The sequence below is a fragment of the Ornithorhynchus anatinus genome, chromosome 7, assembly GCF_004115215.2.
Source record: "Ornithorhynchus anatinus isolate Pmale09 chromosome 7, mOrnAna1.pri.v4, whole genome shotgun sequence".
Taxonomy (NCBI): domain Eukaryota; kingdom Metazoa; phylum Chordata; class Mammalia; order Monotremata; family Ornithorhynchidae; genus Ornithorhynchus; species Ornithorhynchus anatinus.
Genome location: NC_041734.1, coordinates 41,613,535 through 41,628,282, shown reverse-complemented (window position 1 = coordinate 41,628,282; position 14,748 = coordinate 41,613,535). Strand labels below are relative to the sequence as shown.

Below are 14,748 nucleotides of genomic sequence, written 5' to 3'. Positions count from 1 at the left end.
GAGCCCTGCAACTGGAAACAAACACAAAGAATTCAGTTAAAGGGACCATCGGGAGGTGAAAAACAGGCTCATCTTCCAAAACATTACGTTCAGAGCCACCCAACAGACAAGCCCAGGAGCCGGGTCTCTCATCACGGGGGTCAACACATAAACCAAACTTGCCGGTAGCCAAACCACAGAGGCTCAGTCCAAAATAAGCCCAACTAATGTCTACTATTCTAGACTATAAGCTCATTGTGGGCAGGGAATGTGTCTACCAACTCTGCTGTATTATACACTCCCCAGTGCTTGGTACAGTGCTCCGTACGCACTCAATAAATACCTTTTACTGACTGATTTAATAAGCATGGAGATTTTATCCTCACTCTACTAGCCTGACAAGGATCCTTAAAGGTCCATTAGTGTCTGTGGTATAGACAGGATAAGCTGGAGTGGAGCATTCTCTAAATTAAATCAGGTTCTTGAATGTTGACCTGGGTGCATCAAGACCTCAAGCAGTCGACATGGAGTTTCCACTCTCTGAAAAGGCTTAAGGAGGGAAAGATCACATTCTCTATCTCTTATTCTAGTTCTCTATCACACACACACACACACACACACACACACACACACACACACACACAAACTATTAATGCCCACCATGAATTATCTCTCTGCCCCGGAAAGCGAGACTGCCTTATTTTGACGGTTTTTCTTTAACTGCTTGGGTTCCTCCTTCTGCTGAGCAAAAGTGATGTCAAGTTCTGGTTCCCGTATCTAAGAAAAGAAGCCTCCCCTTTTCGGAGGTCAGCGCCCTCGAAAAGGACCGTAGAAGCACCAGTCATCCAAACAGTTGGCAAGGATGAGTACAACACTCATCATATGAAGGTAATGAGATGATAGCAGAGCAACTTGTCTAAACAGTAATGAGGAAAATGGCTCGGATCATGACACAACACATCCTCCAGAGGAGTATAAGAGCACCGGAGTGAGAGAAGTCGACATCTCAGTCAGTCAGTAACCCACCTGAAACTCCAACCAACTACACCATGGCCGACAACTGCTGTTCCCCCTGCTGCCAGCCATCTTGCTGTGTGCCCGTGTGCTGCGAACCCGTGTGCTGCAAGCCCGTGTGCTGCAAGCCCGTGTGCTGCGAACCCGTGTGCTGCAAGCCCGTGTGCTGCAAGCCCATGTGCTGTGAGTCCGTGTGCTGCAAGCCCATGTGCTGCGAGCCCATGTGCTGCAAGCCCGTGTGCTGCAAGTCTGTGTGCTGCAAGCCTGTGTGCTGCAAGTCTGTGTGCTGCAAGCCTGTGTGCTGCAAGCCTGTGTGCTGCAAGCCCGTGTGCTGTGAGTCCGTGTGCTGCAAGCCCGTGTGCTGCAAGTCTGTGTGCTGCAAGCCCGTGTGCTGCAAGCCCATGTGCTGTGAGTCCGTGTGCTGCAAGCCCGTGTGCTGCAAGCCCATGTGCTGCGAGTCCATGTGCTGCAAGCCCGTGTGCTGCAAGCCCGTGTGCTGCGAGTCCGTGTGCTGCAAGCCCGTGTGCTGTGAGTCCATGTGCTGTAAGCCCGTGTGCTGCGAGTCCGTGTGCTGCAAGCCCATGTGCTGCGAGCCCATGTGCTGCAAGCCCGTGTGCTGCAAGTCTGTGTGCTGTGAGTCCGTGTGCTGCAAGCCCGTGTGCTGCAAGTCTGTGTGCTGCAAGCCCGTGTGCTGCAAGCCCATGTGCTGTGAGTCCGTGTGCTGCAAGCCCGTGTGCTGCAAGTCTGTGTGCTGCAAGCCCGTGTGCTGCAAGCCCATGTGCTGTGAGTCCGTGTGCTGCAAGCCCGTGTGCTGCAAGCCCATGTGCTGCGAGTCCATGTGCTGCAAGCCCGTGTGCTGCAAGCCCGTGTGCTGCGAGTCCGTGTGCTGCGAGCCCATGTGCTGCGAGTCCGTGTGCTGCAAGCCCGTGTGCTGCAAGTCCGTGTGCTGCAAGCCCGTGTGCTGCAAGCCCGTGTGCTGTGAGTCCATGTGCTGTAAGCCCGTGTGCTGCGAGTCCGTGTGCTGCAAGCCCATGTGCTGCGAGTCCGTGTGCTGTAAGCCCGTGTGCTGCAAGTCCGTGTGCTGCGAGCCCATGTGCTGCGAGTCCGTGTGCTGCAAGTCCGTGTGCTGCAAGCCCGTGTGCTGCACACCCGTCTGCTGCAAACCCACTTGCTGCTCCACCTCGTGCTGCCGCCCAGCCTCCCGCGTGGCTCTGCTCTGCCGCCCGGCCTGCGGTGCGTCCTGCGGGACCGGCTGCGGCTCGGCCTCTTGCTGCGGAGACGGCCCCTGCCAGGCCTCCTCCTGCCAGCCGGCCTGCGGCCGGGACGGTTGCTGCGGCTCAGTCTGCTGCGGGTCCGGCCCCTGCCAGTCCTCCCGCTGCACAACCCTCTCCTGCCGGCCCGTCGCGTGCGTGCCCGTCTGCTGTAAGCCCGTGGCCCGTTGCCCCACCTCCTGCTGCCCATCAGCCTCCTGCCCTTCTCTCCTCTGCCGACCCGCTTGTCCCAGTCCCGCCTGCTGTTAAATGAGTTCCCTCTGACCAGCCCAACGACGCACAGCTCACCATAAGATGCGGACCGAGATGCTCGTCGCAACACTCTGGGGCCATGATCCTCTCTAAAGGACCATCCATTCAGGCTACACTTGTCCCAGCTACTGAATGGGCAATTCTGGTTCCCAACCAGGGACCTCCCTGATGCTGTGGGACGGGAGGTCCCCAAGCAACTTCTCACCTGGTCTTCCTGGCAGCCATTTCACCCTGGACCAGGGCCTGCTCTTCAGAAACTCATCTCCTCTCCTGTCTCTGCTCTCCCTCATGTCACAGGACATTTTTCAATTACATTAATAAACCATTTTTCCTGACACCTGAATAATAGCTTCTCATTCCACCCAAGGCATGGCTGTGGCTACGTCTCTTAACCTAGGATATCCGAAAGGCTACCTAATAATTATTGCCGCTAATAATAATAGTGATAAAAATTCTGGTATTTGTTAAATGCTCACTATGCGCCAAGCACTGTGCTAAGGTCTAGGGTAGACACAAACTAAGGGGGTCCCATGTGAGACTCACAGTCTAAGTAGGAGGGACAACGGGTATTGAATCCCATTTTTGCAGATGAGGGAACTGAGGCCCAGAGAAGTTAAGGGACTTGCCCAAGGTCACACAGCAGACAAGTGGCAGAGCCAGGATTAGAACCCAGGTCCTCTGACCTCCAGGGCAGTGAACTGGTTCCTTGCCCCACGTTCAGCGTCTATTTCTCGGGGAAGGCATTTACTCAAAGAGGGAGCTCGAAAGATGGCTATGGGGTATCGCGAAGATTCCTCCTCCTGATCGTTTAGGACAAGATGCATAGACAGGGACTTGCGACGGTGTATCCGTGAAGAACCTGTGGAGGATACTGGTGGCTGATGGCAAAACAACCTGGGCAAGTTCAGAAACGACATAGAGGACGGGTTCCTGGTCTGTGGCCCGAAGCGGTACCGCTGACAGTACTGCAGGACAGTAATATCTGCGGTGAAATAAAGGAATGGCCCATCCCGGAGGCCTTTGGGGACCTGGGACCATGGAAGGGATCGGGATTTCTTCTGGTTGGCTGTGTATCTCTGGAGGCCAGGCTAGCAGGTGTATCAGAAATACTGACTCCTGATGCCAGATCACTGAGGAGGGTTGAAAGAGGACTTTTCCTGCAGTTTGACCCCTCCTGAGGAGCCCTCCGAGTCAACCGTCAGGCAGCAAACTCTTCAGATTGGGTGAAGCAGGTTGCAGCCAGGACAGCGGAGATCTCCGAACCTCACAAGGGAGCAAGAAAATCCCACATACATTCTATCTATCGCCCGATCGATGGTAGGAATTGAATGCTTTCTGTGGTCTGAGTAGTGTATTAAGCACTTGGGAGAGCAGAGTAGGTGAACACGATCGATGTCCTCAAGGCGCTCACCTCCACAACCCTCACCCAGCGATTGGCCTGCTGCATTGGCTCACGGGCCCCGAGTCAAACAACACAGAAGGTTGCAGCCCAGAAGAACCGTAGGAGCCTTGGACAAAGGGGATGTGACATTGTGGTGGATCAGGAGGTGAAAAGCAGTTCATCTCCCAGAGGTGACACATTTGGGACAACCAGAGCAGACTGGTTCCGGATTCTGGTTTCTAGGCACGAGGGACGACACACAAAACAGATACCCACTGGGAACCAAAACACGGCGGCTCTGATTATGATTACTGAGTCCGGAGATTTGGTCCCCACACTGTGGTACTGGACTTTTCATTCATTCAATATTCACTCACTTCCTGTGAGCCCTTACTACGGGCAGAACACTGTACTAAGCCATTTGGAGAGCACAATACAACGTTGAACAGACACATTCCCGCCCACGCTGAGCTTATAGTCTAGAGTGAGGGGAGACAGGCATTAATACAAAGAAATTACAGATAAGTACACAAGTGCTGTGGAGTTCGGAGGGAATAAACAACAAAGGGAGCAAGTCAAGGAGGCACAGAAAGGAGGGGGTGAAGAGGGGAAGAAAAGGGGCTGAGTCAGGGAAGGCCTCCTGGAGGAGATGTATCTTCAATAAGACTTTGAAGAGGGGGTGAGTAATTGTCTATAGGATTTGAAGAGGGAGGGCGCTCCAAGTCCAGGGCAGGGCAGGATAGGCGAGGGGTCGGTGGCAGTATGGGTGAGATCGAGGCACAGTGAGATGGTTAGCACTAGAGGAATGAAATGTGTAGGCTGGGAAAAACCATTAGTCGCATCAGATGTGTGGCCAGCGCTTGCTTTGGTGCAACATGTACCAAATTTGGTCAGGCACTCGTATGCTGAAACTGGATAACCAAGATCCCAAGCACTCACATTACTTTTTTCACTCCCTGAAAATGTTTCAGGAGGCAAATAAACATACTTGCACACCTTCTCTTTCACAGAGACACACACCACACAATGACTCACACACTCATACGGACAGATTCAAGCCAAAAATGTGCTGTCCCTAAGTACCCCATGAAATGATTCTCCCATATTTTGATAACTGCTCCTTAACCCACTGGGTTCCTCCTCCTTTCGGATGAAAGTGACGTCCACTCAAGTACCTGTAGCTAGGAGAATTCTCCTATTTCTGGAGGACAGTGACCTTCAAAAGCAGCCAGGATTCATTCATTCACTGTGTGCAGAACATTATATTAAGGACAACACAATAAAATTCGTAGAAACCATCCCTGTCCACAAGGAGATTACAATCTACAAGTGGAGATAGGAAAGTAAATAAATCACAGACACTGGAAAATAGTAGAGTATAAAGGCATTTACCTAAGTGTTGTGGGACTGGTATGAGAATCAAACTGCTTAAAGGGTTCACAGCCAAGTGTACAGGTGCTGCAGAGGGGAGGGTGTGTAGGGGAAATGAGGGTGTATAGGGAAACAAGGTGGATGGAGCGTAGGCCTGGAAATCAGAAAAACCTGGGTTCTAGCCCCAGCTCCGCCACTTGTCTGCTGTGTGACCTGGGGGAAAATCACATAACTTCTCTCTGCCTCAGTTACCTCATCAGTAAAATGGGGATTAATACTGTGAGCCCATGTGGAACACGGACTGTGCTCTACCTAATCTAGCTTCTATCTACCCCGACATTTAGTACGGTCCTGGCACTTAGAAAGCATTTAACAAATACCATTAAAAACAAAACGAAAAAATGAGGGCTATGTTGGAGAAGAACTCTTGGAGGAAATGTGACTTTATGTAGTTTTGAAGGTGAGAAGAGTGATACTCGGTTGGGTATGAAGTGGGAGGGAGTTCCAGGCCTGAGGGAGAACGTGGGTAAGAGGTCAGGAGTGAGATGGAGGAGATCGAGGTTCACTGAGTAGGTTGCTGTAAGGCGAGCAAGGTGTGCGGATTGTGCGTAGTAGGCGATCGGTGAATTAAGGTAGAAGGGGGAGAGTGGATAGAGTATCTTAAAATCCACGGTAAACAATTTCTATTTGATGGGAAGGTGGATGGGCAACTACTGGAGATTTTTTGAGGCTGAATGGATTTTCAGGAAAATGAGCCAGATAAAGGAGTGAAGTATCGACGAGAGAAGGAAGAGACAGGAAGAGGGGAGGTCAGCGCAGAACCTGATGCAATAGTCAAGGCAGGAAGTGATGAATTGGAACAGCGAAGCGGCAGTTTGAGCGGAGAGATCTCCCAAATATTTGGGCAGTCTGAGGACTGTCTCGAGGGGAACTCCACTACAGTCTAATGAGTTGGTAGCAGAGCGACTGGTCTAAACAAAAATAAGGAAAAGGCCTTTAGCCGTGATGCAGCACAACCTCCAGAGGAGTATAAGAGCACCGGAGCGAGAGAAGTCGACATCTCAGTCAGTCAGTAACCCACCTGAAACTCCAACCGCCGACACCATGGCCGACAACTGCTGCTCCGCCTGCTGCCGGCCGTCTTGCTGTGTGCCCGTGTGCTGCAAGCCCGTGTGCTGCAAGCCCGTGTGCTGCAAACCCGTGTGCTGCAAGCCCGTGTGCTGCAAGCCCGTGTGCTGCAAGCCCGTGTGCTGCGAGCCCGTGTGCTGCGTGCCCGTCTGTTGCGAACCCACGTGCTGCCCCACCCCGTGCTGCCGCCCAGCCTCCCGCGTGGCTCTGCTCTGCCGCCCGGCCTGCGGTGCGTCCTGCGGGGCCGGCTGCGGCTCGGCCTCTTGCTGCGGAGACTGTCCCTGCCAGGCCTCCTGCTGCCAGCCGGCCTGTGGCCGGGACAGTTGCTGCGGCTCGGTTTGTTGCGGGTGCGGCCCCCGCCAGTCCTCCTGCTGCAGCCCGGCCCGCTGCACAGCCCTCTCCTGCCGGCCCATAGTGTGCGTGCCCACGTGCTGTAAGCCGGTGCCCTGTTGCCCCACCTCCTGCTGTCCACCAGTCTCCTGCCCTTCTCTCCTCTGCCGACCTGCTGGTCCCAGCCCCGCTTGCTGTTGAAGGTGTTCCCTCCGACCGGCATGTCGACGCGGAGTTCACACAAGATGGGGACCGAGGTGCTCATCGCGACGCGCCTGGTCCACGATCCTCACCAACGGGCCATCCATCCAGACCACATCTGCCTCAGCTACCGAATGGGCTATTTTGGTTCCCAACCAGGGATCTCCTTGACCTTCTTGGAGGGAAGGTCCTTAATCAGCTCCTCACCTAGTTTTCCCAATGACCTTTTCACCCCAGACCAGTTCTGCTCTTCGGGGACTTGCCACCCCTCTGGATCCCTCTCTTTTCCATGTCACGAGCCACCTTTCAATTCCATCTAATAAACTGTTCATTCCCTGGCAACCGGCTTCTCATTCCACACAGGACACGGCCATTTCCTCTAGCCCAAAACGTCTACAAGACTGGCTAACCACAGAACTGCTTTCTTGCCACCAGTTTCGGCACCTACTCCTTGGGGAGGGGCCTGGTTCAAAGAGGGGATCAGTGGGGTCCGAAAGATTCCTCATCCTGCTCAATCAAGAAAAGACAGGTCAACAGAGAGACCTTACGTAGTGTCTGTGGGGGTCTTGTCCGGGGTCCTGGTGGTCAACGCTTAAGCACCCTTGGTGTGGCCAGCGGAAGGTCTTATTGGGCTGTGATAGGTCTCAGTTTGTACCCGGGCGCATTAAAGCAATTTCCTGCCTCGGAACTCTTTGAAGACGCTGGGTCACGACAAGGGATCGAGATTTCTCTCCTTTACTTCTTTCCACTTGAAGACCTGGAATTCTGCTCGTCTGTTCATTCAGTAAATGTGACACAGAGACATTTCTGCAGTTTGAACACAGCTGAGATGCGCACGTCAGCAGCAGGGCTGCACAATCTGTAGAGAGGGGGAAGTAGCCGGCGGCTCGGACAGCGGATACGTCTGGGACTCCTCGGGGTATGAGAAGATTCTAAGCGTATTCAGTGAATGGATGGGAAGTTTTAAGTGCTTGCTATGTGTAGAACACTTTAAGATCTCACGTTCACAGCCTTTACTTAGCGATTAGCCAGGATCCCCGAGACAGACAACACGGAGCCCCGTCCCAGAAAAGGGACAGCGGGATCTTTGCTAAAGAGAACGGGTCACCGTTAGGCATCGGGAGAAGAAAAGCAAGTTCAGTTCCAAGAACCAGCACCTTCGAGACAACCCCAGAGACCTGCACAGGAGCCAGATCACTCATCACAAGGGTCTCAATCCAAATTCATTCGATAGTATTTATTGAGCGCTTACTATGCGCAGAGCACTGTACTAAGCGCTCGGAATGTACAAATCGGCAACAGATAGAGACAGTCCCTGCCCACTGACGGGCTTACGGTCTAATCGGGGGAGACAGACAAAAACAATAGCAATAGCAATAAAGAGAATGAATGAATAGAAATAGAATAAATCCGAATCAGAAGCGGTGTAGCCTAGTGGATAGAGCATGGGCCTGGGAGTCAGAAGGATCTGGGTTCTAATCTCAGCTCGGCCACTTGCCCGCTGTGACCTTGGGCAAGTCACTTCACTTCTCTGTGTGCCTCAGTTACCTCATCTGTAAAATGGGGATTAAGATTCGACTGCTATGTGGGACAGGGGCTGTGCCCAACCCAATTACCTCGCATCTACTCCAGCGCTCTGTACAGTGCTTGGCACCTAGTAAGCGCTTAACAAATACCACAGTCCAAATGCCCTAAGGAAGCCAAACAGTGGCTCAATCTAATCTGAATCCAACGACTGAGCATGGAGAAGTGTTTCTTTTTTTTCCTTTAACGGTATTTGTTAGGAACTTACTACGTGTTAAGCACTGTTCTAAGTGCCGGGGTAGACACAAATCAAACAGGTTAGGCACAGTCCCTATCCCCACATGGAGCAGAGATGGTTTGCCCTTTTCGGTCATCCCATGCTTTAAACAATGATCCCATACTCAAACCTGACACGTGATGTGGACAATTTTGTTCCACTCAGAGAGTCTATCGTCTTTATCTTTTAAACATCGGGCATCTTTTAAACATCAGCCTTCAGGCTCCGGTCAAGTAACCTGACAGGATATCCCACCAAACAACAAGATGTGATACTTGTCTGGAACAATCTCTTAGTGGGAATACTGGTATTGAATCTCCATTTTTACAGACACAGAGAAATTAAGTGACTTGCCCAAAGCCACCCAGCAGGTGAGTGGTGGAGCTGGAATTAGAATCCAGGTCCCCAGTCTCCCAGGCCTTTGCTCTTTCCACTAGGCCATGCTGCCTCTTTGATTCTCAGGGTCCTACAGTAGTTCTCAGAGATTTGGCCAGTGTATGTTGGATTGCAACTGGTGTTAAATTCTATCAGTTCCTTGGGTGCTGGTATTGGGTAATTAAGATCTGAGTGAATAACCATTCTTTTTCCACTCCTTAAAAATAGTTTTGGGAAAAAAAAACCCTACCTATTTTTTGTCTCTATAACACAGTGACACACACCTACACCCGCACGCAAGCACACCCACTCAACGCTCAATGTGGCTTGACTCTGAATCCTCCAGGAAGTGAGATTGCCTTATTTTCACACTGCACCTTAGAGAAAGGGCGTGACATCCTGTCGGGACAAAAATCACAACAGTTCTGGTGCCGGTCCTCCCTCTGGCCCAGCCCTCCCTCCCACTTCATATCCAAGGCGGTCCCTCCTAAAAATCCCTTCTAAAATCAACCCTCCTAAAATCATATCTCATCCCGGAGGCCTTTTCTGACTAAACCCTCATTTTCTCTACTTGTTCTCCCCTCTGAGACACCTATGCATTGGCTATGTATGCCTTAAGCACTAATATAATAATAATAATGGCATTTGTTAAGCGCTTACTATGTGCAAAGCACTGTTCTAAGCCCTGGAAAAGATCAACACTCCCTCGAGCAGGAATCGAACCAGCGACCTAAGGATAACTCTGCGCCCTAAGCAAGGGAAGCGGGCTACAGTCCTCCGCTCTACCAGCTGAGCTATGGAGGGAAGCCACTCGCCCCTATCTCACAGCACTTATGTACATAAACTTATAGCCCATTATTTCCCCTATTGGTAATTCATTTTCATTGGTCTTCCCTGTAGACTCCCTGTGGACAGAGATTGCGTCTTCCAATAAATACCATCGACTGATCGATCATCTATGCTTTCGGAGGCCAGAGCGCTCAAAAAGGACCGGCTTTTCTCCCATCATCCAGATGGTTGGGACAGTCTGAACGCTGCCTCGTGGTAAACCCCACTTCTGTAATAATAATATTGTATCACTATTAGTAAAAATCAGAATAATGATAGTAAAACTAGTACTGGTTTAAGCGCTTCCTGCGTGCCAAGCGCCAGAGTAAATACAAGATCATCATGTCTGAGCAGAAGCTTCGAGTCTAAGCAGAAGAGCCGAAAAAATACGGAATTCTCATTTTGCAGAGGAGGGATAGGAGGCACGGAGAAGTTAAGCGACTTGCCCAAGGTCACACAGCAAGCAAGTGGCAGAGGTAAGATTAGAAACCGAGGTCCTCTGACTCCCAGACCCACGCTCTTTCCACTAGGCCGTGCTACTTTTCTATCAGGATAATGATATGGTAGCGGGGCAACTGGTCTAAACAACAATAAGGAAAGAGGCTCGGCCTGTGACGCAACACATCCTCCGGAGGGGTATAAAGAGGCCCCAGAGTGAGAGAAGGCATCATCTCAGTCAGTAACCCACCTGAAACTCCAACGACCGACACCATGGCCGACAACTGCTGCCAGCCGTCCTGCTGCGTGCCCGTGTGCTGCGAGCCCGTGTGCTGCGTTCCCGTCTGCTGCGAACCCACGTGCTGCCCCACCCCGTGCTGCCGCCCAGCCTCCCGCGTGGCTCTGCTCTGCCGCCCGGCCTGCGGTGCGCCCTGCGGGGCCGGCTGCGGCTCGGCCTCCTGCTGCCAGGCGGCCTGCGGCCGGGACGGTTGCCGCGGCTCGGTCTGCTGCGGGTCCGGCCCCTGCCAGTCCTCCCGCTGCACAACCCTCTCCTGCCGGCCCGTGGCGTGCGTGCCCGTCTGCTGTAAGCCCGTGGCCCGTTGCCCCACCTCCTGCTGCCCGCCAGGCTCCTGCCCATCTCTCCTCTGCCGACCTGCTTGTCCCAGCCCTCCTTGCTGTTGAACGTGTATCCTCTGACCAGCACATGGACGCGCAGCTCACTGCAAGATGAGGACCGAGGTGCTCATCGTGATGCGCCTGGTCCACGATCCTTGTCATCCATCCAGACCACATCTGTTTTGGCTGCGGAATGGGGGAGTCTGGTTCCAACCGGGAATCTTCCCGAACCAGTGGGATTAAAGATCACCAAGCAGCTCCATAGACCGTCTTCCTCTGGACCTTATTACAGTCCATAAGCCATTTCGCCTAAGAATAGGTCCTGCTCTTCTCAGGCTGGCCACCCCTCAACAGCAACGGTGGTTCTGTTCCAAGTCTTCCGAGTCTTCCAACTTCCAAGTCTTCCAAGACTTCCAAGTCTTCCAACTCTTCCAAGTCTCAAGCAACTTTTCAGGTCCACCGAATAAACCGTTTGCTATCTGGCACCTTAAAAATGGATTTTCATTCCACCCAAGATATTATCATGTCCTCTAGCTCCAGAGTGCCTCAAGACCAGCTAACTGTAGAACCCCTTTTTTGCCTTCGGTTCCGGCATCTACTTCACAGGGAGAGTTTGGGTCAGAGAAGGAATTTGGGAGAATGATACGTGACGTCTGGAAAATTACCCTCTGGGTTCATTACCCTCTGGTTCAGAATTACCCTCTGAAAAGACAGGTCAGTAGAGGAACTTGGCCACGGAGCGTCGGTAGACGGCTTGTTCAGGATACCGGTGACTAATTCCAGAGTACGCTGGGAGAGGTCAAGGGTGGCCAGTGGAAAAGCGTTCTGGGCTGTAGCTCAGTGTGGAAACATTAGGGCTCAGTGGCGCACGGGGCTCACGAAAGGAACCGCTCGCCCCGGATGTCTTCGGAGAGCCATGGGGACAAAGGGAACATGTCACTATTACGCATCGGAAAGTGAAAACGAGATTCACCTCCCAGGGGGAGGGCACTGAGGGCAACCCTCACCTACAGGCAAGGGAGCTGGTGCCTCATCATCGGTGGGGTGACTCGCTCCCCAAATGCCCTGCCTGGAGCCAAGCACAGTGACTCAGTCCATTCTGGGTCCTGTTATTGAGCCCGTTGATTGTTTTCTGTGGTACGAGACTAGTTTGCTAAGGACCCATCGGGCAGGACAGTTGCTGCAGCTCAGTTGGCTGCGGGTCCAGCCCCCGCCAGTCATCCCGCGGCACAACCCTCACCTGTCGGCCCGTCGTGTGCGTGCCCGTCTGCTGAGAGTCACCTCCTGCTGCCCGCCAGTCTCCTGCATTTCTCTCCTCTGCCAACCGGCTGGTCCCGGCCCCGCTTGCTGCTAAATGAGTTCCCTCCAACCACCAAACTGATGCACAGTTTAGACGGGATGGGGACTGAAGACGCTCATCGTGACCTATCTGGTCCACGATCCCCACCCTCGAGTCATCCAATCAGACCATATTCATCTTGGCTACTGAAAGGGTGTTGCCGGCTCCCATCCCGATATCTCCCCAGTGCTGCGGAAGAGACGATCCTCGAGAAGCTCCTCACCTCATCTTTCCATTGGCTATTTCCATCCGGGCCAAGTCCCGCTCTTCTGCATCTTGTGGCCTTCACCGCCCTATTTCCAGTCCCAGGCCACTTTTCGGGTCCATCTAATAAACTCAATGTCACCTGGCACCTGAAAGATGGATTTTCATGCCACCTAACCCCTGGCCAGGTTCTATATCTCAGACTGTCCACAAGCCTAACTAACCAGAGAACTGCATTCTGTCCTACAAGTTCAGAAACTATCCCACGGGAGGGATTGAGTTAAAGAGGATATTCGGGAGACTGATGCGTGAGGACCGAGAAGCAGCGTGGCTCACTGGAAAGAGCACGGGCTGGGGAGCCGGGGTCATGGGTTCGAATCCCGGCTCTACCCCCGTCAGCTGTGTGACTGTGGGCAAGTCACTTTATTTCTCTGTGCCTCAGTTCCCTCATCTGTAAAATGGGGATGAAGAGTGGGAACCTCACATGGGACAACCTGATGAACCTGTATCTACCCCAGCGCTTAGAACAGTGCTCTGCACCTAGTAAGCGCTTAACAAATACCAAAATTATTATTAAATGATAATTATTATGACTGGTAGTTCCCTCTTCTTTCTCATTCTGAGCTAGACATGCTAATATATAGATCTCGCCACAGAGTATCAGGAGGGGGCTTGTTCAGGAATACTAGTGGCAAAAAACTAATCATCCCGGCTGTCACAGGTCTTTGCCCTACGGTGTTAAACTAGAGCTCAAAAATACCTGGGACACATCAGACGACTGTGCCCCCCGGAGCTCTTTTGAGATTGAGGCGACTGGGGAGGATTAGGAATTCTTCTCTTTGCCCCTGTCCATTTAAAGCCGGATTAGCAGGGACACCAGAAACACTACTGGTTGGCCTGGCTGCCAATTTCTGCTCACCTCGGAAGCAGCGTGGCTTAGTGGAAAGAGCACGGGCTTGGAAGCCAGAGGACGTGGGTTCTAATCCCGGCTCCGCGACTTATCAGCTGTGTGACCTTGGGCAAGGCACTTAACTTCTCTGGGGCTCAGTTACCTCGTCTGTAAAATGGGGATTAAGACTGTGAGCCCCATGTGGGACGACATGATTACCAGCAGCGTGGCTCGGTGGAAAGAGCCCGGGCTTCGGAGTCAGAGGTCATGGGTCCGACTCCCGGCTCTGCCACCTGTCAGCTGCGTGACTGTGGGCGAGTCATTTCACTTCTCTGTGTCTCAGTTACCTCATCTGTAAAATGGGGATTAACTGTGAGCCTCATGTGGGACAACCTGATGACCCTGTATCTTCCCCAGCGCTTAGAACAGTGCTCCGCACATAGTGAGCGCTTAACAAATACCAGCAGCATCATTATTATTATTACTTAGAACAGTGCTTGGCACATAGTAAATGCTTAGCAAATACCCTAATTATTATTATTACATTTGATGGGAGATTTGTCTACATCTTTGCCTCTCCCAAGGATTGCCACTTGTCAGCTGTGTGACTTTGGGCAAGTCACTTCACTTCTCTGTGCCTCAGTTCCCTCATCTGTAAAATGGGCATTAAGACTGTGAGCCCCACGTGGGACAACCTGATTCCCTTGTGTCTACCCAGCGCTTAGAACCGTGCTCTGCACATAGTAAGCGCTTAACAGATGCCAACATTATTATATGCCCTGGTCAAAGGTAGAGCAGCAAGCTCTTCACAGAGTGAAGCGGCCGGTGGATTGGACAGCTGATAACTCCAAGACCCCCGAGTCTGGGGAAGAATCCCAAACGTATTCGATCCATCGGCCTACCAGTGGCATTGGTTGAGCACTTATTACGGTAACTGTTTGGGAGAAGACTGCGTCAAATGGAAATTAACGTTGGTATTCGTTAAGCGCTTACTATGTGCCGAGCACCGTTCTAAGCGCTGGGGTGGACATAGGGGAATCAGGTTGTCCCACGTGGGGCTTGCGGTCTTCATCCCCATTTTCCAGATGAGGGAACTGAGGCACAGAGAAGTGAAGTGACTCGCCCACAGTCACACAGCCGACAAGTGGCAGAGCTGGGATTCGAACTCATGAGTCCTGACTCCAAAGTCCCTGCTCTTTCCACTGAGCCACGCTAAATCCCTTACCACTGGCTTTAAAGCACTCAATCAACTTGCCCCATTCTACCTCAACTCACTCTGCTCCTACTACAGCCCAGCCCGGTCACTCCACTCTAGTGCCAACTTACTCACTG

The 14,748-nt window shown here is 52.4% G+C and overlaps 1 protein-coding gene and 1 non-coding gene across 2 annotated transcripts; one reads left to right on the top strand and one right to left on the bottom strand.

The window, feature by feature from the left end:
• The first annotated feature begins 1,028 nt into the window (after positions 1-1,028).
• On the top strand, positions 1,029-8,965 carry LOC100083504 (keratin-associated protein 10-4). Its single transcript, XM_029068828.2, has 4 exons — positions 1,029-2,415; positions 6,269-6,837; positions 6,930-7,114; positions 8,944-8,965. Exons 1-4 carry the CDS (start codon positions 1,029-1,031, stop codon positions 8,963-8,965), a joined length of 2,163 nt encoding a protein of 720 aa, XP_028924661.2.
• Positions 8,966-9,805: 840 nt separating this feature from the next.
• On the bottom strand, positions 9,806-9,907 carry TRNAY-GUA. The gene is made up of 2 exons: positions 9,871-9,907; positions 9,806-9,841 (listed from the first exon to the last, which is right to left on the bottom strand). It is a non-coding gene; the product is annotated as a tRNA-Tyr (tRNA).
• Positions 9,908-14,748: the final 4,841 nt, after the last annotated feature.

What these genes read in the sequence shown, in the direction of transcription:
- LOC100083504 (XM_029068828.2), top strand. Translation starts at nt 1,029, where the DNA reads ATGGCCGACAACTGCTGTTCCCCCTGCTGCCAGCCATCTTGCTGTGTG. An exon ending in CGCGTGCGTGCCCGTCTGCT is followed by an intron (nt 2,416 to 6,268) that starts GTAAGCCCGTGG and finishes AAAGGCCTTTAG; the next exon opens with CCGTGATGCAGCACAACCTC. An exon ending in TTGACCTTCTTGGAGGGAAG is followed by an intron (nt 7,115 to 8,943) that starts GTCCTTAATCAG and finishes TTTAAACATCAG; the next exon opens with CCTTCAGGCTCCGGTCAAGT.